Raw genomic sequence first — 27460 nt, forward strand, 5'->3', positions numbered from 1 at the left:
CTATGTTGGGTACTGAGTAAATCGAAAGGTGTCTCTTATGGGGTGGATATAATAATGGATGTGGGAAGTTCATTTCATTGGTTTCCATTGTTTCAGGTGATATCTGTCATATCGGTCTTCTTCATCTGCATATCAGTGCTCTGCTTCTGCTTGAAGACCCATCCTGATCTCCGAGTGACGATGCCTACGATAGCGCCACCAGAAAGTAAACCCTTAGACAATTCTACGATACTAGAGACTCTCCTTTGGCTCGATAACGGAAAGCCACATATAGCTTTCTTCTACATCGAGTTAGTCTGCAACGTGTGGTTCACAATCGAACTACTCATCAGATCTGTGGTGAGTTGTATTGTGCGTTATTGTCTAGAGAATAGAGATTATTATTGAAGTGAAAACTTCTTTAGAATCGTTGTGATTTCAAACCGGATGCAACGGAAAAAACGACAGGTAAGAGACACAAATACAAAAATGTGTAGGATGAAGCCAGCAAAGAATGAGACAGAAATAACATACTATTTAATACAGCGCCATCTGTGAGATTTTTTAATACTAACGTGTGTATGAAAGCTCTTGTAGTGAATTTTAATTTAGGATTATACGTGAAATTAAAATATCAATTCACAGAGGGCGCTACCTTACAATTATTTACTAATGACAAAATTTTACATATACTTAAGACGTTTAGGATAATTGTATTTTAATTTTGGAAGGTTTCACTTCTACCACGTGTGAATTGCACACATGTATTTTTATTAGAAATATTTAGAATACCTTTCAACATAGAATTGATTTAGTTTTATTTGATACAAAGTTTTCACTAACCTAATGGTAATAAATTATTGTTTTTTTATTATAGTGTTACTAATACACACTAGGTATCATTTTGTGCGTTGCAAAAGCAAAAACTTATATATTACTATCTGGCCCGGCAAACGTTGTTTTGCCATATAAATTATTTCTAGGAAAGATAAATAACCTAGATACCGTCTGCAGCGCCATCTGCCGGGCTGATTTGTAAATCTAAACCATTCTCTGGTGGTAGGACCTCTTATGAGTCCGCACGGGTAGGTACCACAACCCCGCCTATTTCTGCCGTGAAGCAGTAATGCGTTTCGGCTTGAAGGGTGGGGCAGCCGTTGTAACTATACTGAGACCTTAGAACTTATATCTCATGGTAGGTGGCGCATTTACATTGTAGTTGTCTATGGGCTCCAGTAACCACTTAACACCAGGTGGGCTGTGAGGCTCGTCCACCCATTTAAGCAATAAAAAAAAACTCGAATTCACCTGAAAGTACACAGAAAATTTCATTAAAACCGGTCCAGCCACTTAGGAGGAGTTCAGTAACAAACACACGCACAGAAGAAAAATATATATAAAGATATGTATATTGATATTAAAATCGTCCACGCTGTCCTTGCCGCAACAGTAAAGAATACCTAACCTATATCTTCCTTAACCACTTAATACAAGGTTGCCCGTCTCTATAAAACAAAGAATAAACCTAAAATAAGGATAATTAAAGTCCTGTATCGCTACTGGCACGCGTTAGTTACTTTCCCGAAATTATGTACTTTATATTGCTCTACACCAAGGTAGTGAAATCTAATTTTCATTCCATTTTTTATACCGTGAGAAGACGCAGTGTATTAACTAGATATATTATTTTGCCGCGAAGATAGTCCTTCGAGATCATTGACCCCATGCATCAACTAGTTATAATAATGCCATTTGTATAACAGGGCAACACTTGAAAACGACTCGATTGATTTCTTTCTAGTATTCAAGATTAGCAGGGCAAGTTGCTTATAGGAATATGCAAGCCTTTTTTGGAAAATTCACTGAGATATATTCCCAAAGCGGATCGTGTCCAAAATATACTAGTAAAATATATATTTTAAAATTCAGCACTTGTACAAAACTAGCATCCATTTTATCTCTCGAAAAGGGTATCATCTTCACCATGTGAATATTATACGTCACGTTTCATTTACTTCTGATACTTTTAAGAGACGAAATTGAGAAAATATTTTCAGCAAAACCATATCAGAAAAGAGCTTTTAGCTTGAATATTACGAAAACAATGTCAATGTTTCAGAAGACGAATTTAATGGAGCTCTGAAGTTAAAAACGTGCTGCAGCAAGCTGTCATAAAATTGAAGCGAAACAAATTGAATTAGAAGTTATTGGTGAAAGGTTTTGGTATACTCGTGAGATTTCTAGACGGTTTTTGCCCACTGAGTTTCTCGCCGAATCTTCTCAGTGGGTCGCGTTTCCGATTCGGTGGTAGATTCTGCGAAGCACTGCTTTTGCTAGGGCCAGTGTTAGCAACACACCCGATTTGAGCCCCGTGAGCTCAACTACTAGCTCGGTGAATCTAGAATAACCCCTCAAGATTACTAGAATAGGTAGGAAAAAAAAGACGGTATATTGACTTTTCTCCTCTCCTTGCGCCGATAATTCTCAATGCTGAGGCTCGTGGACTTAAAAACTCCCTTAATAACTTTCTCTTGAACTATTTTGCCCTAGCTCTGCCTATTACCCTCGGCTGCGTGGATGGTATCATGGACTGAGATTTTGAGAGGAGAGCATATAAATATAGTGCGACCAGCTTATTAGATTTCTGCCACTGGGCCTTCTTTCGCATAACTTGCCTGTTACCAGCAGCTGTCCTAAATTATCACCTCTCTTTCTGGCAATGTGTCCAAGCACGAAACTCTCTCGCGCGCTTATACTGCTGATCTAAAACGTAATCTTGAACTCGATAAGGCTGGATTTACACAGCACCACATCTAACTCTATATTAACTTTTAAAAAAAAGTAAGTAATTATTTTAGATGTATTATTCGCGTTGTTTAACCCACTGAGTTTCTCGCCGGATCTTCTCAGTGGGTCGCGTTTCCGATCCGGTGGTAGATTCTGCCGAGCACTGCTCTTATTAGGGCTAGTGTTAGCAACGTCCTTAGGGTAGAGCTACGTAAGCTCACCTACTCATTCAGTTACGCAGGTATAACCTAAAAAGGCTAGCAGCATAGGCAGGAAAAAATATATTAAAAAAAGCATTGTGTGCCTTAGAATCAATGTGTGTTAGAGTCAACTAAATCATGTTATATGTAAAAAATACCAAATTAATTTTATCACACAATAAACCATAAGATATTACTACATTTATGTTTACACTTTCCTTAGTGCACGCCCTAGTGAACGCTTCCATTAGCCGCTAATATACAATCCTATCCACTTATACCGTGTACATTGCACATAACAATGTAATGGACCATAAATTTTCTTGTAACGAGACTAGTTATAATATTGCAGTGCTGAAAGCATGCGTTGGAAAATGTTGGCCTTTAACTTAATATTAAGATGAAGAGTTATTACGAAGAATTGACTTGCAGCTGAAACTATCAGGAAAGTGAATAATCCAGGCGTAATCAATATATCCCGGCGTACTAAAAATTCTCCAAACACCGCAGCATATCTATACATATAAAAAAATGGGAGCCTCTGTTTGTAATATTGAAATAACCGCTTTTTACTACATGCATATGAATATATATACGGCACATACACCAAAATAATATTTTTTACAATTTTTGTCTGTCTGTCTGTTTGTTCCGGCTAATCTTTGGAACGGCTGGGCCGATTTTGACGAAACTTTCACTGATAGCTGATCATATAAGGAGTAACTTAGGCTACTTTTTTAAGACTAGCTTCGCCCCGCGGCGACACCCGCGGTACGACAATAACCGCGGGTAACATCGCGGGACTCAGCTATCAATAATAAAATTTAATGTTTCCGAAGCGAAGCGAGGGCGGGTCGCTAGTATTCGCTAGTATTAGTAGTCGCTAGTATACTAGAAGTCGTCATGGCCTAAAGGATAAGACGTCCGGTGCATTCGTGTTGAAGCGATGCACCGGTGTTCGAATCCCGCAGGCGGGTACTAATTTTTCTAATGAAATACGTACTCAACAAATGTTCACCATTGACTTCCACGGTGAAGGAATAACATCGTGTAACAATAATTTGCATAATTACTGGTGGTAGGACCTCTTGTGAGTCCGCACGGGTAGGTAACCTGTAACCACTTAACACCAGGTGGGCTGTGGGCTCGTCCACACATCTAGGCAATAAAAAAAATTTTTTTTTACTAAAATCAGAAGACAAGATTCTGATTTCGCGCAACCACAATCCCCAGATAGGTCAGCATTGGAGCCCGCAGTGAATCGAGTCGAAGCGAACGATTTATTCATTCATAATTAATTTTAATTGCTTCGTCGCCATCAATAGCTAACTCTCTATTGTGTAAAGATGAATGGTTGGTTTCCGACGACACGAACAGAGTCGGTTCGATTATTGTGCTGTATGATGTTTTGTAACAAATATTTGATGATCAGTGAGAGAACTTTAGTTATTTGGTAAAAGTAAATACATTTTTTTTATTGTTAATAATTATCATTTCTAAAAAAAGAACTATGGCAGTTACGTTTTTATTTATACCTTTGATGGATAAGGCAAGCTTGCGACCCACTTGGTATTAAGTGATATCTTACGTATACATGTTAAATATACCCCATAGACATCAAAATGAAAACACAGTCGATAGTCTGGCGCTCCGTTTACAACGGGATTTTTGAACGGAACTTGGCGCCAGATTGTACTGAATCTGTGGACTGAGACCTTAGAACTTATACTAGGCTGCACTAAAAGTATCGGGAATGGAATATTTCCACTGTTCCTGTCATATTAAAATCTTTTTAATTGCAAACTCCTTGGTTTTAAAAATCGAATACCATTTATTTATTTAAAAAAAGATTCTCGGTCTTGTCATGAGGTTTTGTCAAACTTGTTTAGTCGTTGAGAAAATGGAATTGACTCGTGAAAATTCAAGAGCGATGATTTATTATGACTTTCGAAGTGGTTTAACACAAAAACAGTGTGTTGACCGGATGATTTCTGCATTTGGTGATGAAGCCCCATCCAAAACCACAATTTATCGCTGGCTTTCTGAGTTTCAACGTGGACGTGTCAAGCTTAGTGATGATCCCCGTCAAAGTCGTCCAAAAACTGCAGTCACCCAAGAAAACGTTGATGCTGTGCGTAAGCTGATTGAGGAAGATCGACATGTGACATACCGCGAAATTCAGGCAACTTTAGACATTGGCATGAGTTAAATACAAATAATCTTGCATGAACAATTAGGTGTAAAAAAGTTGTTTTCCCGATGGATACCGCATTCGCTCTGTGAAGAGCAAAAAGCGGCTCGCGTTACTTGGTGCGTCAGAACTCTCGAAAGATTCCACGCAAGATCCTCAAATGCTGTATACAACATTGTATCAGGTGACGAATCCTGGATATACGTGTATGAACCCGAAACAAAAAACCAGTCACGAGTTTGGGTGTTCGAAAATGAGTTAAAGCCAACAAAAATTGTTCGTTCACGGAGTGTTGTAAAAAAAATGGTGGCCACGTTTGTCTCCAAAACCGGCCATGTTACGACTATTCCTCTTGATGGACAAAGAACGGTTAATGCAGAATGGTATGCTAGCATTTGTTTGCCACAGGTCGTTTCTGAACTCCGTAAAGAGGACTGCAGCCGCCGCATCATCCTCCATCACGACAATGCGAGTTCTCACACCGCGCACAGAACAAAAGAGTTTTTAGAGCAAGAAAACATAGAATTATTAGACCATCCGCCGTACAGCCCCGACCTAAGCCCTAATGATTTCTATACTTTCCCTAAAATAAATAATAAATTGCGTGGACAGAGATTTTCATCACCTGAAGAAGCTGTGGACGCCTACAAAACGGCAATTTTGGAGACCCCAACTTTCGAATGGAATGGTTGTTTCAATGATTGGTTCCATCGTATGGAAAAATATGTCAAATTTCGCGGAGAATACTTCGAAAAGCAATAAATACATTTTTAAATAGTAATGTGAATGTCACTTCGTTAATTCCCGAAATTTTCAGTGCCGCCCTCGTATCTCAAGGTAGGTGGCGCATTTACGTTGTAGATGTCTATGGGCTCCAGTAACTACTTAACACCAGGTGGACTGTGAGCTCATCCAACCATCTAAGCAATAAAAAAAAATAAAAATTGGTAAACACAAGATTAAACGGTAAAAGTAATTTTAATTAGGTTTCCTATTTGCGATAACCTAATAATACTAGACTTTTTATGACTACACATCGACTTTTTTTGGGTTGGGAATAAAGATTTTTTTTACTATAAGACACTCGGTTTTCTGTTAATTATACTACACGAACAAATGTTTTTTGGTCTTAATTATGAGAAAAAACTTCTGAAAATAAATTCCGTGTAGTTAAATAATAAAGAGAAAGTAAATTTACAAGGAAGACCTCTCAGTGTAAACAAATACCCATAATTCGAAATGGTATTTTTTTTTCGTTTCTACAAAGGGCTTGAGCCTCGGGTGTAGTTTTAATGTTACATCAAAATGTATTTAGGTTTCTTTAAGATAATGATTTCTTTTATTCTGTCTAAAAACGAAGTATGATTATTGGAGAAATATTCATGAGAATTTATAGTTTGTTATTTTATTTAGAACGCAATTGATATATAGGTTTTTCATCGGTTAAATAAGACTATTTGAAATGCTTTTATTTATTTATTTTAATGTACAGATGTTCAAGTAGCCTATTCTAGCCTATTTTATGTCTATAAATGCGAACTAAGCTGCTGATTGGAGTCGTCGGAGTCAATGTCAAAAACAATGGTAACAAAGACAGGCGCTCAATTTGCTTCCACAGAATTATAAGCACAACACTAGTTCCTAGTAGAGGGGGAAGAGGTCGACCGAGGAAGACATGGATAGAGTTGGGAAAGACGATATGAGAGAGAGAGAGAGAGAGAGAGGAGTGAGTATTGAGGTGACGGCTAACAGAAGAGAATGGAAGAGAAAAATTACTTATGCCGACCCCACCTAGTGGGATAAGGTGGAGAAAAAGAAGATTAAGAACACTAGTTCCTTCAGGGAGTTAGTTAGCTGCCTTGAGCTGCTAGGAATTTCAGCAACCTTGGTGATCCCAGGTGTGAAGCCCGATCGTTGACTAATTTTGTAGGCTACAGCAGCACACGACTATATGCCTCCTCATCATCCATACAGGGCTTGCAAAGACGAGTTTCCGTCAATAACAAAAAAAAATCGACATTATAGGCAAGGGTTAAACAGCGATTTAAACTTTTGAATTTCCATTTTTACTGTTGGTAGGTCGTATTTGTAAGCCCGCACGGGTAGGAAACATAGTCTCACGTATTTTTGCCATTAAGTGAAAGATGTGACTATCCTTAAAGAGTTTCTTTCAAACAAACAGACAGAATTGAAAAGATTGATAAAATCAAGAAGGCTGCTTCGTATATTCAACGAACAAACGTACCAGTGCTTTCATAATTTTATTATAGTTATAAAACAGAAAAGAATAGATATATTATGAATCATACTCGGAAATTCTGTAACAAGACATGCATAATAGAAAAACGAATAAAGGTCACGTTTGACAAATTGTAAGGAAATCGTCATGTGACAGGGGAGATTCGGGTGAAAAGGGTACGCTTGTCCGTACAACACTCTTTTTTTATCCCGTTAATATTTACTGCAAAGAACTCCAAGGCGATTTTTATGTATATCCCTCGATTTTTTCAACAAATCGTTTGAGATCTACCGGCTTTTTGCGCACGCAAGAGCTCTCTTTGATTTGGCGTCGTCAAAACTATGATAACGTCATTCAAATTTTGATAATTTCTTTATCTACTGAGCTGGAAATTGATGCGCTTGACTTAAACTCATTGGACCATCTGTTAGAAAACGTAAAAAAAAATTAGACAAAAAAGTAATAATTAGACCTTATTTAAAAATGATTAACTTGTCAAAATGATTCATTCATTAGCTCGTTTGAACAGCGGAACGAAAAAAAAGATACTTCCCTCGGTAAATAAGAAATATTAAACAAAGCGAAAATCCCTTTGCTACCGAAATTAAAAATGAGTAAAATTTAAAAAGAGAGAAAGAACTCAGTTGTTTTACGAGCGCCTCATTAATATCCTCTGGCGACTGGGAAACTCAACGTGTGTCGATGTGTACAGGAAATTTCCTGTGAAATTTCCCAAAATTTGACTATTGTCAATTGACCATAGTCACTTTTGGGAAAACAATGACGCTTAGTCTCTCGAGGCTGTCGACGATAATTAAATGAAAAATAAATAATTGGGAATGAATCCGGTCCTAAATTAGGATTCCCTGTGTTATGTTTGAATTTGAATTTGAACATATATTTACGTTCAAATATATAGGTACATTTGTAGATAATAAGCACCTAGCCAGAGAACCTAAACCAGTTCATCATACGAATGTTTACCCGGAGTGCGAATCGAATCCACAACATTTGGTGCAACAGTCAGGGCTGTTAACTACCACACCACCGAGTCAGTCAGATGATAGAAGACACGGTTCATATTTATGATTTTACTAGTAGAAAAATCATCGGTATCTGCTTCATTTAGAAATTTACCGGGAGGGAGAACAGAAGTCCCAAGGTGGTGTTGGGTTTATCGTCCACAAATCTCTCATAAACAACATTGTGGCCATCGAAAGTGTGTCGAGTAGGGTAGTATACCTTGTCCTCAAAATCTCAAAGCGGTATTCGCTGAAGATTGTACAGGTATACGCCCCATCGACGTCACATCCAGACGATGAAGTGGAAGCTACGTATGAGGACATTAGTAGGGCCATGCGTAACTCCCAATCACATTTTACCGTTGTTATGGGAGATTTCAATGCAAAACTGGGCCGTAGAGGCGATGATGAGTTGAAAGTGGGGCCATTTGGATTTGGGCAGCGGAATCCCAGAGGACAGATGCTGGCGGACTTTATGGAGAAGGAAGGACTCTTTATGATGAATTCTTTCTTCAAGAAGCCACCACAACGGAAATGGACCTGGTTGAGTCCCGACGGTGTAACAAGAAATGAAATTGACTTCATCATGAGCACCAACAGACAGATATTCAACGATGTCTCTGTGATCAACAGTGTTAAAACAGGAAGTGATCACCGAATCGTCAGAGGCATGTTGAATATCAATGTCAGACTGGAAAGATCGCGTCTGATGAAGTCAACGCTTCGACCGTCGAATGCACAAATCCAAAACCCCGAGAGCTTTCAACTCGAATTGGCTAATCGCTTCGAATGGCTAAACAGCTGCGCATCAGTGGACGATGTAAACAGCAGGCTGGTAGAGACTGTCCGTACGGTAGGGTCCAAATTTTTCAAAACCAACCGTAAGAATAGACCTCAGAAACTATCCGACCGCACCCGAAACCTCATGGCTAGTCGACGTTTGATGACGCTCCAAACTTCGGAGGACACTGAGTCATATAGGCAACTCAATAGACATATCATGAAGTCCTTCGACACGACCTACGCTCCTTTAATACTCAGCGTATCAAAGAGACGATTGAGCGAAACCAAGGCTCTAAAGTGTTCGCAAGAGACGCTTCTATTGGGCAAAGCCAGCTGACGAAGCTGAAGACCGAAGATGGACGTGTAACGTCGAATAAGTCAGAGGTCCTGCGGGAGATAGAGAGGTTCTACGGGCAGCTGTTTACCTCGGTCTCAGCTGAACCGCAAGGTTTAGCTGCAGACCCTAGAGCCAAGCTAACCCGACACTACACCGAAGACATCCCGGACATCAGCCTGTACGAGATTAGGATGGCTCTCAAACAGCTTAAGAATAACAAGGCACCGGGCGAGGATGGAATTACTACGGAGCTTCTGAAAGCGGGCGGGACGCCGGTACTGAAAGTCCTTCAGAAGCTCTTCAATTCCTCTTTGCTCGATGGAAAACCGCCACAGGCATGGAACAGGGGTGTTGTGACCCTGTTCTTCAAAAAAGGTGACAAAACCTTATTGAAGAACTATAGGCCCATAGCACTGCTGAGCCATGTCTACAAGCTGTTCTCGAGAGTCATCACGAAGCGCCTCGAACGCAAATTTGATGACATCCAGCCTACCGAACAAGCCGGTTTCCGAAAAGGCTACAGTACCATAGACCACATACATACGCTGCGGCAGATTGTACAGAAGACCGAAGAGTACAATCGGCCATTATGCTTAGCGTTTGTGGACTATGAGAAAGCCTTTGATTCCGTCGAAACATGGGCGGTCCTTAGATCTCTCCAGCGGTGCCGTATTGACCACCGGTACATCGAAGTATTGAAGTGTTTGTATAATAACGCCACCATGTCAGTCCGAGTACAGGAGCATTGCACGAAGGAAATCCCTGTAAAGAGAGGAGTGAGACAGGGAGATGTGATATCTCCGAAACTGTTTATCACTGCTCTGGAGGATTCCTTCAAGCTTCTGGAATGGCAAGGACTTGGCATCAATATTAACGGCGAATACATCACTCATCTTCGGTTTGCCGATGACATCGTGGTCATGGCAGAGTCGCTGGAAGATTTAGGGCGTATGCTCGGTGACCTCAGTAGGGTTTCTCAACAAGTGGGTCTTAAAATGAACATGGACAAAACAAAAATCATGTACAATGTCCATATTGCACCCACCATAGTTACTGTTGGGAGCTCTACTCTTGAAGTTGTTGACGAATATATATACCTAGGACAGGCAGTCCGATTAGGTAGGTCCAACTTTGAGAGAGATGTCAGTAGACGGATCCAACTCGGCTGGGCAGCGTTCGGTAAACTGCACAACGTCTTCTCGTCCAAAATACCTCAGTGCCTTAAGACAAAGGTGTACAACCAATGTGTGTTACCAGTGATGACTTACGGCTCGGAGACGTGGTGCTTCACTAGGGATCTTTTTAGAAGGCTCAAAGTCGCGCAGCGAGCTATGGAGAGGGCTATGCTCGGCATTTCTCTACGTGATCGAATCCGAAATGAGGAGATCCGTAGAAGAACGAAGGTTGCTGACATAGCCCGTAGAATTAGTGAACTGAAGTGGCAATGGGCCGGCCACATAGCACGAAGAGAGGACGGTCGATGGGGCAGAAAGATCCTGGAGTGGCGACCACGTACTGGCAAGCGCAGTGTGGGACGGCCACCTACTAGATGGACCGACGACCTAGTAAAAAGCGCTGGGTCTCGTTGGATACAGGTGGCAATGGACCGGTCGCACTGGAAATCTATTGGAGAGGCCTATGTTCAGCAGTGGACGGCGATAGGCTGAAATGATGATGATGATGATGAGAAATGAGCTTAAATATTGGTAGATAATAATAATAGAAAATTCTAGTAGTAATTTTGTATTGCTGTACATTGGCAGATGAGTTCACGGTCTACCTCCTGGTCATTTGTATCCATAAACCACGTAACCCAAATGCTGCTAGTGACAGCCTTTGTCCTATCTTGGTTGAGCTCCTGTTTTATAACAGATTTCCTACCTTTCAAACTGAAAAGTATGACTACTTCACGAGTGGCCGCATTCTCGATTTTATTTATTTATTGCTCAAATGGATGGGCGAGCTCACAGCCCACTTGGTGTTAAGTGGTTACTGGAGCCCTTCAATATCTACAACACAAATGCCGCCACCCACCTTGAGATAAGAGTTCTAAAGTCTCAGTATAGTGTGAAGATCCCTTAAACTACCAGCTTAGCGCCGCTGTAGCAATGGGAAAAACTCCATATTATACACACCAGCCCAACGATCCTGCAGGATTCATTACTAAGACTGAAGGATCCGCCCAAAAAAAAATGGATTAAGCCTTCGTCAAACAGAACGCGTAATTAGCGCGCGTCAGAGCGCTATGCTGACGCCGCGCTATGACGCTGAGATGTGTTGTACTACTATGGTAACATACCGTCAAACAGAGCCCCAGCGCTATAAGTACGCAGCGCTCTGTCGCGGCGTTGGGACGCTTTGACGTCAGGCGTTGTAATTTTTTACAAATTTTATTTTAGCGTCCGAGTGAATGTGTATTAAAATACTAGATAAAGCCCGAAAAAATGATATAAATAGTTAGAAAATACCCATGCTTATACAATGCCACATCTGAATCACTCGATTTCTTAATACTTTTAAATTTTCACACTGCTATCGAAAGGCACTATGATTTGGCGAATGCGTTGCGTCAAGGAGCAGACTCATCTAGTCAATTTGAAGAGCGCGACGTTAAGTACACGGCGCTAAGTACGCGTTCTGTTTGACGAAGGCTTTATACCCAGGATAGATATATTGGTTTCGTATTTATTGGCAATGTAAATAGCGTGGACAATGAAACATAATTATGTTATGTGTCTTTATTTTACACATATTCTTTAATTTCACAAATTAAGGACAATTAATTTTCTTTGCCAAAAAATCCAAAAAATGTCGAATGAATAATTACCAAAAAAATCATCTAATGAAAATTTGTTAATCTACTTTCTAATCTATTGAGGGAGGTGCTAATTAACGAGCCCTCTGCAAATTGAGGCACTTAATCTTTGAGCTCCTTTCCTCTGGGTGCTCTAAGTCCTGTTACAACTTTCAAGTTCTGTCTCGTTATCTTGACTAAAGTTTTTGGAGATAGTTATTTTTTTGGGGATAGTTTAGATTAAGAAAAATGTTGTCTTTTATTTCTTTTCTTTCAACGCGTTAACGATTTGGCTGCCCGTCTGACGTTAAATGGTTACCGGAGTCCATAGACATCAACAACATAAATATCGCAATGTACCTTGAGACAAAAGTTCTAAGTCCCCAGTTCAATAGTACAACGGTTGCCTCACCCGTTTTTTGTTTGAGTAATATAATAATATAATTCACAAAAATAGCATATAATGATCATCACATTTAAAAAATGATTTATTAATTCATATCATATAACAACAACGTTTATAATTTTTTACTTTAATTTATAGTTCAACCCACTACATTGTCGAGATGTTCGCGTTATCAAACCTTTTCAAGTTAGGCTTACTATCTTATATGACGTCAGAAGCTAGAAAATTTCTTCACAAAGGAAGCGGTTTAGTCTTTAGGTCTTCTTAGTCGTTTAAATTTTACAAAAATTCTTATTGTATTATGTGTTTAATCTATATATTAATACGTGAAGCAAAAACTTTGTATCCCTTTTTACGAAAATTGCGCGGACGGAGTAGTATGAAATTTTACACACTTATAGAGAATATAGAGAAGAAGTGCACAATGCTAATATTTTTTTTAAATAATTCATAAAAGATACATTAAATCAATAAAGAAAACATTACACACACTACATACCATGTATTTGACGCACACACGCATGCATACTATTTATTGTCAAACTTTTGTTCTTGACGTCTGTTGTCAAATTGAGATTAAATATTGTTTGTCTTTGTTATTATTTTTTATAGTGTAGTCTTGACGAAATTTGTGATTATAAAATACAATCATAATAGTGTACAAACTTAGAATTCCAATTAATTATAGTCGAATTTCGACTACTGCGGGACCTCTAGTTAAAATTAATTATTTCAAATTGTCATATTAAAAATCACAAGCTGATCTACAGCGAGCGATAATAAATGATTTTCCATATAATGGTCTAATTCCTATGGCCATATTACTTAATTAGTTATTAGTTGATATATTTATCGAATAAAACAAGACTGGCTTGCGTTCATCAGTAATGCGAGAATTCGTAAAGCCACTACTTAAAGCCGAGGACTCTTCAAACTTAAATAGATCAACGGAATGTTTTAGCACCGCGTGAGACCGTGAAAGAGTTTATTTAAGTGTTAGTTCTCAAGAGTAGGTCAGCCTTATGTCACACTGTTGGGCACGGTATTGAAGTTAAGGTCTGGTAACATTATATTATCGAGACCCATAAATGTAACTCTAAAATTCTCTGGCCTAAGCCTAAGCTTGCCGGAAGGGATAGTGATAAATCGTTGATTATTTTATGCGTATAATGTGCGTAAAATACGTATGCATACGCGTAATAATCATAATGCGTGTATCGGCGTGATTTTAATTTACCTAATTAGATATTGGGTCTGGGAGTTCAAAATTAAACGGCGGCTTGGTAATGAACAGTGGTGTAATAATGAAAAAAAATTAAATCCTAATATAATAAAAACTAAAATGTTGCCACTTTATGAACAATGAGTGAATGATTGTTAAATAAGGCCGGTGCTAGACACGACAATGCGTACAATACCAAGTTGACTTTTTGGCGGGAACGCGAGGAGTGAAGTTGTGTGATTTGTTTTATTTTGTCTATTTAGTGTTTCTTCAGGTTTAAATGTGTAATAACGGTGGTTTATTAACTGTTTAATATCTGTGAAAGTGCACAAATGTGGGAAAATGAAACAAAGCCGCTGGACGCAACTTCTCGGGATCCTCCAAAAAGTCCACTGAAAAAATCTTAGTAAATGACCACCATTTTACTAAGATTATGTTTCATTCCATATCATCTCATTTCATTTAATTTCATCCCAGTTGATTAACGTCTCAAATTAATCATTTTCATTTCATTTCACTCCATATTATCATTTTTCATAAATATAAGAATATAAATTAAAATAAGACATGACTTAAAGGTCTTAGTTACCAGGTCATAAAATCACTTAAAAAAACAATACCAAGTCTGATTCCCATACACTGTTACGTTATAGTGTATTTGTCTTATCCGACCGGGACGGGGCAACGTAAGGCCACTGTCACCCGAAACATGTCTTGTCGGATCCCCTGGATTCACTCTCGGTGCTTTTAGGTCTCTCAAGCACGAACGACGTTTTCTACGAGCGCACTAAATCATAGACACAACCCACTGAGTTCCTCGCCGGATCTTCTCGGTGGGTCGCGATTTCGATCCGGTGGTAGACTCTGCGAAGCACTGCTCTTGCTAGGGCTAGTGTTAGCAAATTCTCCCAGGTTGAGCCCGTGAGCTCACCTATTCGTCCGGGCGTTGCTGGAATAGCCCCTTAAGCTAGCAGCAAACAGATAGGGAAAAAAATAAAGTATATTTGTTCGACATGTCTTGTTTCTGCTTCGTATGCTTTTATGGGAAAAAATATATGTATAATATGAAAATTTTATTGCTTAAATACGAGAACGGGCTTCCAGTCTTACTCGTACAAAATGATTACGGGAGCCCATAGACATCTGAATGCAGCTACCTAACTTGTAGCGTGTGGTCGAAGTATCAACTGTATTTAATTATGGCTGTTTCGCGGTAGTAATAGGTAGTATGGTAGTACCTGCTTAGACTGATAGCAGTGAATGCCGATTGATGAGCGCAGATTCTGGTATCGTAGAGAACCTCACCCCTCTTATTTTGTCACCCACGGGAAAGACAGGGTGTTGCTAGTCTAGACAAACGCCACACAACCAAAGTCATACACCATATAGCTATAGTTTTATTAATGACAAGCGGCCCGCTCCGGCTCCGCTCGGGTCTTTAACACAAATTTCAACGATATTTGACGTTGTTTTATTTTTTAAAATAAAAGAACACTTATTGCGGCATAACTATAACAGTTAGACATATGCTGACGCGACACTTATTGTAAATAATAATGTCTTCTACAAAGTCGTAGTACATTATTTTATTCTATCATCAATAGTTTTCGCAGGGCACGCGATGTAAAGAATATTTTAGGTAGTTTTTTTACACCTTGGGTTACATTTTTGGAGTTTTAGGAAGGATCCCTAATTTTTTTCAAAAAGATAATTATAACTTATGTCACTCGGAAATAATGTAGCTTCCAAACAGTGAAAGAATTTTTCAAATCGGTTCAGTAGTTTCGGAGCCTATTCAATACAAATAAACAAACAAATCTTTCCTCTTTATAATATTAAGTATAGATATAGATTAGTATAGAAAACATTTAGTATAGTATTTATTATTTAAACAAAGCTCTCCTGTTAAAGCTGTAATCAATGATTACGAACGGCGAGTAAGGTTGAAGCGTATCTCATAATAAATTGCGTAATAACGTATTAGGTAAACGTATAATATATTTATGAGATTTCTGAAGAGATTATGTTTTATACGTTGCTCATGTTTATTCATTCGTGTTATTACGAAAGTAATAATGGATATTATATTATCCAACGTAATCGCGCTCACCATTTAGTAAAATACGATGTGCGTAAATAAATTGTGATTATTTTAATTAAACTTCTCATGAAAGCTTTGATCGTATAGTTTTACAATTCTACAGAAAGCGTTCAAACATAAGCTAGCCACGCGCTACTAACGGTACGCAGCGGCTTGGCCCTGCGCCTGGCATTGCTGACGTCCATGGGCGACGGTGACCACTCATCATCAGGTGGGCTGTATGCTCGTCTGCTTTCTTCTTCTTCTGAGTCGGTCTCTTCATTGCTGAAGGTCGTGTCAAGCTGGAAGCGTCACTAGATGCCCCATTGTTCGCCCACGTCTCACTGTCTATGTTTCTTATTTGCAATCGTATGATGAGCCTAAAAAGAAAAAGCTAGGTAATTGGTATCACTCACATTGAGATATGCGCTAGAATCTGGAATACTGCGGCAAACTGATCGTTTCACCCCTAAGCCGAAACAGATTACTGTTTTGCGGCATAAATTGGAGGTCGGGGGTATCGACAATGGCCCCACCATCAGTAAAAGCATCTGCTGCGAAACAATGGTGTGTTTTTTCAGTACTAACTGGAGTTAGTAGTGAATAACCTCCTTTTTTTCTACCTATTCGGGTAACCTCGAGGGGTTATATTAGATTCACAGAATAAATAGGTGTGCTCACGGGGCTCTAACCTGACAACGTCGCTAATACTAGCCCTAGCAAGAGCAGTGCTTCACAGAATCCACCACCGGATCGGAAACGCGACCCACTGATAAGATCTGGCGAGAATTTTTTTTCTGGTGGTAGGACTTCTTGTGAGTTCGCATGGGTAGGTACCAACGCCTCGCCTATTTCTGCCGTGAAGCAGTAATGCGTTTGGGTTTGAAGGGCGGGGCAGCCGTTGTAACTATACTGAGAGCTTAGATTTTATATCTCAAGGTGGGTGGCGCAATTACGTTGTAGATGTCTATGGTTTCCAGTAACCACTTAACACCAGGTGGGCTGTGAGATGATCGTCCATCCATCTGAGCAATACAGAAAAAAAAACACTGGGGTGAAAAATCTTTAGGAGACCATCTCACCATCTTACACATCATGACCATAATTTATTCACAGACCCCGCTAACCACTTAGCGTCACGTAATTAAAAAAGACAATGACCCAATTTAACTTCCGATTACGTTTTGGGACCCAGCTGAAAACGGCCGAAGATACAAGTGTCCCTATAATTTTGTACTTAACACGAAATTCATAAACTTTCAGAGTGCTCAGTGTATATTTAAGGAGATCTCATGAAACTGTAAATATGTTGTGAAAATTTCCAAGTCTTCTTCGCGCCTTCCGTTTCCTTAAGCCGGAAACGAGTGGTTCAAGTGAGGAGCTTTAAATTTGATACTTAAACGAAGTAACAGTAACCTTTGTGATATTGTATATACGACTAACACTCAACCTAGTCTTTTGATGTTAAGATTACTTTATCACGTTCTTATATTTAATTTATGAAAAATACATGTAGATAGAGAGAAAAAGGGAGAGAGAGAAGAGAGAGAAGAGAGAGAACATACTTTATTGCACACCAAAGCACAATCAGCCATTCATTTCCCATTCTTTTAAAGCAGCTTAAAGCAGTTTACATATATCTTACATTAATATTCTTTAGTTACAACTTGTGTAAAATTTATATTAGATTAATGTTCTTTTGATATTTTTATTATGTAACTCAAATTCGTTTACCAAAAACGAATTAATTTCTAAATTTAATTTAATAGTTTAAGGTTAAAACTAAAAATAAATGCCGCTACCGTCTTTATATCAAGAGTTTCAAGACTTAATTGTAATTACTACTATTCTCCCTTTCATACGAATGCGCACTTCGCGGCATAATTAGCCGAAGCGGTGTTACCTCCTCCTACCAAGGGAATTAATAATTATAAAAAAAAGTTGTGCGTTTAATTTTCTTTTGTTCCTTTACCGCGGATTTTGGGATCGCGATGGATGGGAATTACGCATGACGACAAGCCCTTAGTTATGTTACGCTCTAGGGTTCGGGATAAATAAAATTCTACCGAAGTTAAAACTGTATTCAACACAAACACTTTAAAATTCTCAATTCACTTCTTCAGTTTCGCTTCAGATGATCCGTTCGCTGTTTCGCTTCGAGTAGTCCCGATCACTAACTGACTGCGTGCCATCTCTGCAACGCTTTTATAGCCACATCGCCAGAATTATCGAGAACATTCCACACATCTCTAGTATTGTGTTTCCGCTGTCTGACAATAGATGGCTTTGTACTTCTCAAGCGTTCTAGATGCGACTAAATCCTCCTATATTCGTTCGACTATTCGGCGATAGATGGCGTTACTCTTACCGGCGTAACAGTCACTTGTAAAAAAGATTACAACCCACCTGATAGTAATTCGTAAAGGTCGTTCATGAACAATAGTAATGCCTCTCAAATCTCATGTGAAGAGGGGCATTCCGAAGCCCTATATTTACCGATTGCAACTACATCGATCACAACTTTTAACCCAAGCCTCGGAACACTAGTGACGTGACCACGAATTGATTCTTATAACATGTACCAAACGCGAACCCGGAACCGCCCGCTAATATAATTATTAGCTCTGGTAGCGCCAATGTTCCAACATATGAAAATTCTAAACCTCGCTCCAAAGAAACTTAATCTTTAATTTCTCTTCAGAATTTGTATTACGTTTATCTCGAATAGCATATTGCAGAGGAAATTGTGCCACGGAATTCCCATCTCTATTTTGATGAGATGATTTTTTTTACTGTTGTTTAAATTCGATAAAATCGTAATAACTATACAAATTATTTCAAAGATTTCTTAGTGGCGTATCTGATCGCCACCGCATCGATGCCTTCGAGATGTGGTGCTGGAGGATGATGCTACGAATCCTGTGGACAGTATATCGGACTAACACATCCATATTAAGACAGCTCAATATCAAAACCACGCTATCTACAATCTGTCTCAAGAGGACATTTGAGTTATTCGGTCACATTGCCAGAAAGAGCGGTGACAATCATGAAAAGTTGATAGTAACTGGCAAGATTGCAGGCAAAAGATCTCGAGGCCGCAATTCAATGCGCTGGTCCAACCAAATCCGCATCACTCTGGATACCAGTCTACAATGCCATACACACCGCTGAGAATAGAGGAAGATGGCGAAACATCATCCAGAGAAGGATAATGGGAGGAGATGGTCATGACCCCCAGACATGAGGAATGTGACACAGGGAGAAGGAGGAAGCTGACGTATTTTTTTTCTAAAACATGTACTTTGTAGTCTACTGAGTTGTTACTACTACTGAGTTGTTAACATATCGTGGTCACATCGTGTCAGGAATACGGATGTTTTAAGAAGAGCCGGTATTGGCGGTATAGAGGCTTATTTAATGCGGCGTCAGTTGCGCTGGTGCGGCCATGTGATGAGAATGTCCGACGAGAGGATAACAAAGCGCATCTTCTACTCTGAACTCCAGACTGGAAAGCGAAAAAGTGGCGGCCAATTCTTAAGGTATAAGGATGTTCAGAAGAGGCATATGAAGAAATGTAACATTGACCCCTCTCTTTGGGAGGCCCAAGCACAGAATCGTTTGGAGTGGAGACGCTTGGTACAGCGGGGCGTGCATGTCTTTGAAAACGACAGGAGGCGGGAACTGGACGACAGACGAAATAAATTGAAAAATAGACCGCCTTCCACCATTTTACAACTTCGTGGGTGGCGTCCTTACGTGTAGCTTCTGTTTGCGCACGTTTAAGAACAAGATAGGCTACCATAGCCATATTAGAGCGCATGAGAGGCGCGGACATTAGCTTTTAAGTTATTGAACTGAAAATTTTGGTCGCCGTTGCCGAAACCGGCTTGGAACCATGATGATGACTAAGTAAATACAGGTTTTCCAAAACGTATTTATAAACAATTGTTTTGACATTAACTGAGAATGAAGGTCAATTCCCAATAGGTCAATGATCGCTTATACTGTTTCAAAACTTTTAGACATATAGACCTTCATCGAATACGCTCTAGTTAGTAAAAACGTTCTTCCCGGAGTTATTTAGTTCGTCTGCATCCTGGTGAAACTGTGAAGGCCTTTGGGACCTAACATATAGAAATCCCTTCAAACCGGATTGCAATTTTTATTATTATTTATATTTTATATTGTTTATTCTATTATATTAGAAATGCAATTTTATAATAAAACTAGCTTTTGCCCGCGACTCCGTCCGCGTGATATAGTTACTTTGGCGGCATAATACTAAATTTTACCCCCACTTCATTTACGTAGAAAGTGAAAATATTTACGAATTATATATAATATGTTAAGGAGCTATTTAAACCCCTATTTTGAAACATTCTTTATTGGTGCTCCACTTGCTTACACTGTAGATGTCTATGGGCTCCAGCAACTACTTAACACCAGGTGCACTGTGAGCTCGTTCACTAATCTAAGAATAATAAAAAATAAAAATACAACCTATGTGTGCTGGCCCACAAGACGACTTAGCACTAGATCGGCCACCATTTCCGAAAATTTCAGTTATAGAATCTAGTACTGCACAGCATAGGCAATTTTCATAACTAAAACACAACCAACTTAATGCAGATTATCCTGAAAGCCATAAAGCTTTGAGCATTTCTCGGAGTGTATGTATCCTTCAAGGTAAATCGTATTTTCTCTACACAAGCCGGTTAAGTGTGAGTCTTGAACGAATTTAGTCGGAATATTACAGTACATATATATATTAGACTATACCTATATATTAGACTGTAGACTGTAGCTCCAATTTTTATCCTAATTTTTTATTTATCTCATCTCAAACGCCCTGTTGCGACTTATTTCAAAGCCTTCAAACCTCCATCTCTATACTTAGGTAGAGTTTTACAATTATTTTCTCGTACGAATATTCACGCTCTGTGGTCCAAAAGGATTCAGTTACACGAAAAGGGTGTCCTAATTGCCAGGTTTGTTTACTTCGTTACACAATGTTAGGCCACGAAACGAGCGAGGAGGAAATTAAAAGGAGGGATTAAGAAAAAAATAAGGCTTTTAATGGTGGTGGCTAAAATCGGTGGTCTACCAGCCTTCTATTTTAATAAGCTGCAGTAACCATTTGTGATTGAACAGGGGTTGGCCAAGACTGTCATCGATCGAAAGTTAAAATAAAGCGATTGGGAAAAAATGCGCATTTAGTACACAAAAATAATTTGCGTATTTAATGGTGGTAGGACGTCTTGTGAGTCCGCACGGGTAGGTACCACCACCCTGCCTACTTCTGCCGTGAATCAGTAACGCGTTTCGGTTTGAAGAGGCAGCTGTTATACTATACTGAGACCTTAGAACTCATATCTCACTGAAGGTGGCGGCATTTTCGTTGTAGATGTCTACGGGCTCCGGTAACCATTTAACATCATGTGGGCCGTGAGCTCGTCCACCGATCTAAGGAATAAAAGAAAAAAAAAAACAATATTTCTCTCAGAATTGCTCATTATACTTTTTCATGAGAATTTCTAAATACCGTTTCAGTACTTTTAACCACAAGCGACATTCCAATTGTTGACTTTAATTTATTAAAAAATTATATTCAAGAATAATATAAATAAATTTCGTGGCCAAACACTAATCGCTTTACGCTTTAAAGCTGACGGTACTGAAAAGCAAAATTTCGTGTTAGCCTACATTAGTTATTGGCCCATAAGAATAATAATTAGCATTCGTGAATTTACTGGTGGTAGGACCTTCTGTGAGTCCGCGCGGGTGGGTACCACCGCCCTGTCTATTTCCGCCGTGAAGCAGTAATGCGTTTCGGTTCGAAGGGTCCCCACCCTTGTAACTATACTGAGACCTTAGAACTTATATCTCGAGGTGGGTGGCGCATTTACGTTGTAGATGTCTATGGGCTCCAGTAACCACTTAAGACCAGGTGGGCTGTGAGCGCGTCCATCCATCTATGCAATAAAAAAAATAAAATTAGTCGAAGCCGAGATTTTGACGGTCGCCGATCCGACGTAAGCTCCAGCTTCACTCGTTTTCTACGACTGTAATTGTTCACTGTCTGCTATATTCTAGATCTTCTTTTATTATTTATGTACATTTGTTTGTAAAAATGTCGACGGTGTAAATAAATTTGTTAAATCGTCATGTTATAAAGCAGGGGTGAGAAATCTTTTTAATAAATGAACCAATTTAATTTTTAATTTTTTTTTGGCGGGCGGCGCGTATTTTATCTCTTAATTTAATCATTTACGAAACTTTATTTATAATAAATATGAGAATAAAAAAATATATACATAACTAAAAAAAAAGTTAAGATTTTATATACAAATTTTAATGTAAGATACAAACAAACAAGAAAAGAAGAGAAAAACGAACAGAAATGAGAAAGTCGATAAAATAAATTCAATATTAGAAATGCTTGGTCTAAACTCTAAAGGATGCGACACCCGGTGTACTATTAAGCGCTGAGGCTATGCCGGTCTTCAAATTCCGCAGCCTCCAACCTAATAACAACAAAATTGACCTCAAATCTCAATTTAGATGACGGTATCCCACTTTGAAGTCTTTGGGTAGTAATTACTTAACACTAGGTAGACCATAAGTAATATAAAAAGAGAGTAAAACACTTCAACTCCTGTAAAATAGTGCAACTAAAAACGCATGTCACGAAAACACAAAATTACGACTGAGCTTTTAAGGTTCATTCGAAACCGGAACCGGAATTCGATAAAATTACTATGCACTATGTTCAGAGCTTATGCAATAGTTCCCGAATTTGGGGATTAGCCAAACAGAGGCTTTCTTCTTTCTTCCGAATACAATAGGAGAGCTTAAGGTAGAGTGACTATGATAATTAAAAGTAAATAATTTTAAGGTTTTTTTTAATTGCTTAAATGAGTGGACGAGCTCAAAGCCCACCTTGTGTTAAGTGGTTACTGGAGCCCATAGACATCTACAACGTAAATGCGCCATCCACCTTGAGATATAAGTTCTAAGGTCTCAGTATAGTTACAACGGCTGCCCCACCCTTCAAACTGACGCGCATTACTGCTTCACGGCAGAAATAAGCAAGGTGGTGGTACCTATCCGTGCGGACTCACAAGAGGTCCTACCGCCAGTAAAAGTTTTGAAGAAAAGAATTTAAATTAAATAAGACTTGGGGTCGGAAGCGACATGTGACATGGGGCTTGTTAAAATATAGCTTTAGTTCGAAAACAGGAATTACGTGGGTGAATTTAATGTAATTTTTGAATTAGCATAAAATGTCGAAGTGTTTTATTCATATTTTCCCTTTTTCGATACACCAACATTGAGACTACCCAAAGGTTGAAAATTAAAATCACATTGTGGTTTTATGGGTCCTAGGAACCGCTTAGCCCCAGCTGAACTGTGAGCTCGGCTAACCGTCAAGAGTGATACAAAAACAGAAAAACGATGTCCATCTTTAATGTAACGTTTTGACACACTATTGTTGGCTCAGAGCTCGCTGGCTTTAACATTTTAATCTTTCAGCTAAGTGTTGCATGCCATTTGTGTTGAGCGATTGTAATTGTGTTACAGTTTGAATGTTTCTTGAATATTGAAATAGAATAGATCTGTCATTTAAAAGAAAACATTGATCATTTGACCTTTGTCTGTAGAAAAGGAAACAAAATGGTAAAGATGCTCAACAAATTCTGGCATCATGCTCATTTAAGTCCTCAGATCAGAATTTGACGAACCGAATTTTCATGTCTGCGTGGCTTAGCGTGTCACTCGCCAGTCATACAAAGTACAAAAAAAGGCTCCGGAAACCATTTTGACGTTTTTCTGTTTCTACATATTAATAATTCAGCTCCAATTGTACTTTTTCATACTACGAGAATTTCACTCTAAAATTCCACAACAAGAACTTAAACAGTGCACTTTGGCTCTACCAAAAGCTCAGTAGCGTAGCCCCACAAAAGCACAATAGAGTTGTTCTCGACGATTCATTACATATTCTCTGTTTACACCTGCTCTCTGCGCGATATTAACGGAGTCGACATGCGAACCTTCAGAGATGGAGTTAAGTATTTTCCGGCGGATGGGCTAGGTTGTTTTGAAATTTTGTGAAGTCAGAAGTGCCAACGTTATTGTTAAGTTAGATTCAGATAATTTCAGGAGTTTGAATTTAAAAAAACAAAACGCAATTGAATATAACGAGTTTCATTTAAGTTTACGTCATGGAGTGCCACCTCTTTGACTATATCCTACAATGATCAGGACATATAACCTACAATAATTAGAAGACTTAAACTAAGACGGAGACTTGACGTTGGGGATTTTTTTTAATACGCTTTTATTATACTTATATATATATATATATATAAAAATGAATTGCTGTTTGTTAGTCTCGCTAAAACTCGAGAACGGCTGGACCGATTTGACTAATTTTGGTCTTGAATTATTTGTGGAAGTCCAGAGAAGGTTTAAAAGGTAGATAAATATGAAAAAGCTCGAAATTAAATAAAAATAACAATTTTGTTTTTCCTTTGATATGTCCCCCGTCGGACGGATTCCTTTTGTTTGTTTTAAGTTTATTTTATACAAAAGCTTAAGTCTTTTATTTCTCGATTGAGGCACTACGAAGTCTGCCGGGTCAGCTAGTTATATATAAAAATGAAAATATTTTTAACAAGTATAAATATTTGTTTGTAAAAAGCATTATTGCCATTTGAAAAGAAACTAAAATTATTAATTTATTCCGTTTTAAACACTTCTTAATGCGTCCCTGTGAAAGTACTCGGGTGCAGTAATAACTCGCGAGTCTGCACAAAGGGAATGCATGGCGATGCATGGGCATAGACTTTGATGAGGGTTTGAAAAGAGAATCATAATATGCACTGAAGTTGCAAATAAAACTAGGAGACTCTTATTCCTCGGATTCATTAACTTTGGATATTAAAATGTACACACTTCCTTAACATTTGTGAACTTCTCTATAGTCTCACTGTCAATCGATTACTTCAAGTATTTTTGTTATTCAAAATAGTGAAATATTAATTAAAGGACTTGATATCAAGCAGCGTCTGCGTTTTAAACAATCTTGGGAGGTATTTGGCCACATTTTACGATCATTTTACGATGAGATAACCAGTGCTTAGTACGACCCGCTCCGTTCACGAAATGGTGGACGGTACAAGACCAAGCAGAAGGTCACCCTTACGGGAGACCGACAGGAAGTCTATAGTGGGGCGTCCCATGAATGTAGTGGCTAGCCTCGAACAGAGAAGAGAGGCAAATCTACAACCATCAGTAAGGATGACGATCACTATATCTGGTCTGGTTGTCTGGGAGAGATCGCTCTTACCGCCAATTGCACTCTGTTTTTGTATTTAATGATTCGCATTGCTTATTCATTTTGTGTACAATAAAGAATGCCCTCTCTCTCTCTCTCTCTCTCTCTCTCTCTCTCTCTCTCTCTCTCTCTCTCTCTCTCTCTCTCTCTCTCTCTCTCTCTCTCTCTCTCTCTGGCAAGACTGTAACGACTAAGAAAACAACTGGCAAATAATTTCCCATAATAGCCCAGTTATTACAGTATCTATGTTAGTATGAGCACGAATTTATTCGATTTTAGTAAACGTATATCTTGCAGTGACAGACCTATATGCACTGTATATCATTACTAAAATAACTATTGTATACATTTCGTTAAAAAAGAAATAATTTTTATTACTGGAATCAGCAAAAATACATACCTCATAGCTGGTTAATGTTTTTGATCACAGTTTTAAATTTTTATTTTTTATTTTCTTAGCCTTTTCTCGTATTTCATATTAATTTTTTGCTCAAAGAACTGACAACTTTTTTTTATTGCTTAGATGGCTGGACGAGCTCACTGCCCACCTGGGGTTAAGTGGTTACTGGAGCCCATAGACATCTCTAACGTAAATGCGCCACCCACCTTGACATATAAGTTAGTTCTATGGTTAATACGTTCTATGGTCTCAAGCATAGTTACAGGCTGCCCCACCCTTCAAACTGAAACGCATTACTGCTTCACCGCAGAAATAGGCAGGGCGGTGGTACATACCCGTTCAGACTCACAAGAGGTCCTACCACCAGTAAAAACTGTATCTTTATTACTAAAAGATAATTAATTCATTTGAAAGCGAATATTAATATATTATATTCCGAAATAACATAATTTTCGCCGAAAATTAATGAGGCGTGTTTCGTATTTCGAACGCAATTGAACATGTAAATTAATTAATACCAATTAATTTAACTTCGTGGACGTGTTTGTCGAATGATTTGCGCGGTATTGAGAAAGTTTTGTTTGATTTGTGCTTAATAAAAACAAGCGGTTTTCTGCTGGACGTATACTAAAAACTTATATTGTTTCTCATACCAAGCGATTGTGTGTTTAGCTGCAAATATCTGTCCGAAAGACTATAGATATATAGGACGCTTGAAAGGCAAACGTGACTAAGCGACAATAAATGCTTTGTACATAAATGATAGGCATTTGAAGTCGTCGTGGCCTAACGGATAAAACGTCCGGTGCATTCGTGTTGAGCGATGCACCGGTGTTCGAATCCCGAAGGCGGGTACCATTTTTTCTAATGAAATACGTACTCAACAAATGTTCACGATTGACTTCCACGGTGAAGGAATAACATCGTGTAATAAAAATGAAACCCGCAAAATTATAATTTGCGTAATTACTGGTGGTAGGACCTCTTGTGAGTCCGCACGGGTAGGTACCACCACCCTGCCTATTTCTGCCGTGAAGCAGTAATGCGTTTCGGTTTGAAGGGTGGGGCAGCCGTTGTAACTATAATTGAGACCTTAGAACTTATATCTCAAGGTGGGTGGCGCATTTACGTTGTAGATGTCTATGAGCTCCAGTAACCACTTAACACCAGGTGGGCTGTGAGCTCGTCCACTCATCAAAGCAATAAAAAAAAAAAAGGCAATAAACTTATTCGATGCGCAAAAAAAAAAAATTCTAGGTCTATTAAAATCATTTCAATTCCTTCAGCTACTAGCTAGATTCTACTGCAGCTAGATTCGTTAAAATAAATTTTGTTTTCAGGTATTTCAACTTTAAATGAGTCTACTGTAAAGTTCACGCATTGTCGCTTAGTCACGTTTGCCTTTCAAGCGTCGAATATTATTTTTCCGATGCATTCGGGTCTAATTGTATATGAAGATTGGTGGCGGTGGTTATTAATGGTTACAAATCAGCTTAATTTTCTTTATTAGCCATGGATTCGGTTGTTTTTTTTAGGGTGGGGTGGGCGTAGGTGGGTAGGGTGGACGAGCTCACAGCCCACCTGGTGTTAAGTGGTTACGGGACTCATGCTCATGGTCGCGTAAATGCGCCACCCACCTTGAGATATAAGTTCTAAGGTCTCAAGTACAGGGTGGTG

General features: G+C 38.8%; 1 protein-coding gene across 1 annotated transcript in view; it reads left to right on the forward strand.

The window, feature by feature from the left end:
* The window catches only part of LOC101745659 (potassium voltage-gated channel protein Shaw), a 226160-nt gene that overhangs the window by 114579 nt on the left and 84121 nt on the right, over window positions 1-27460 (forward strand). The window contains exon 5 of the mRNA XM_012688852.4: window positions 97-339. Coding sequence (XP_012544306.2) covers window positions 97-339 — 243 coding nt within the window. The remainder of the gene's footprint in view (window positions 1-96; window positions 340-27460) is intronic.

Source organism: Bombyx mori, chromosome 3 (genome assembly GCF_030269925.1).
Source record: "Bombyx mori chromosome 3, ASM3026992v2".
NCBI classification, from domain to species: Eukaryota; Metazoa; Arthropoda; class Insecta; order Lepidoptera; family Bombycidae; genus Bombyx; species Bombyx mori.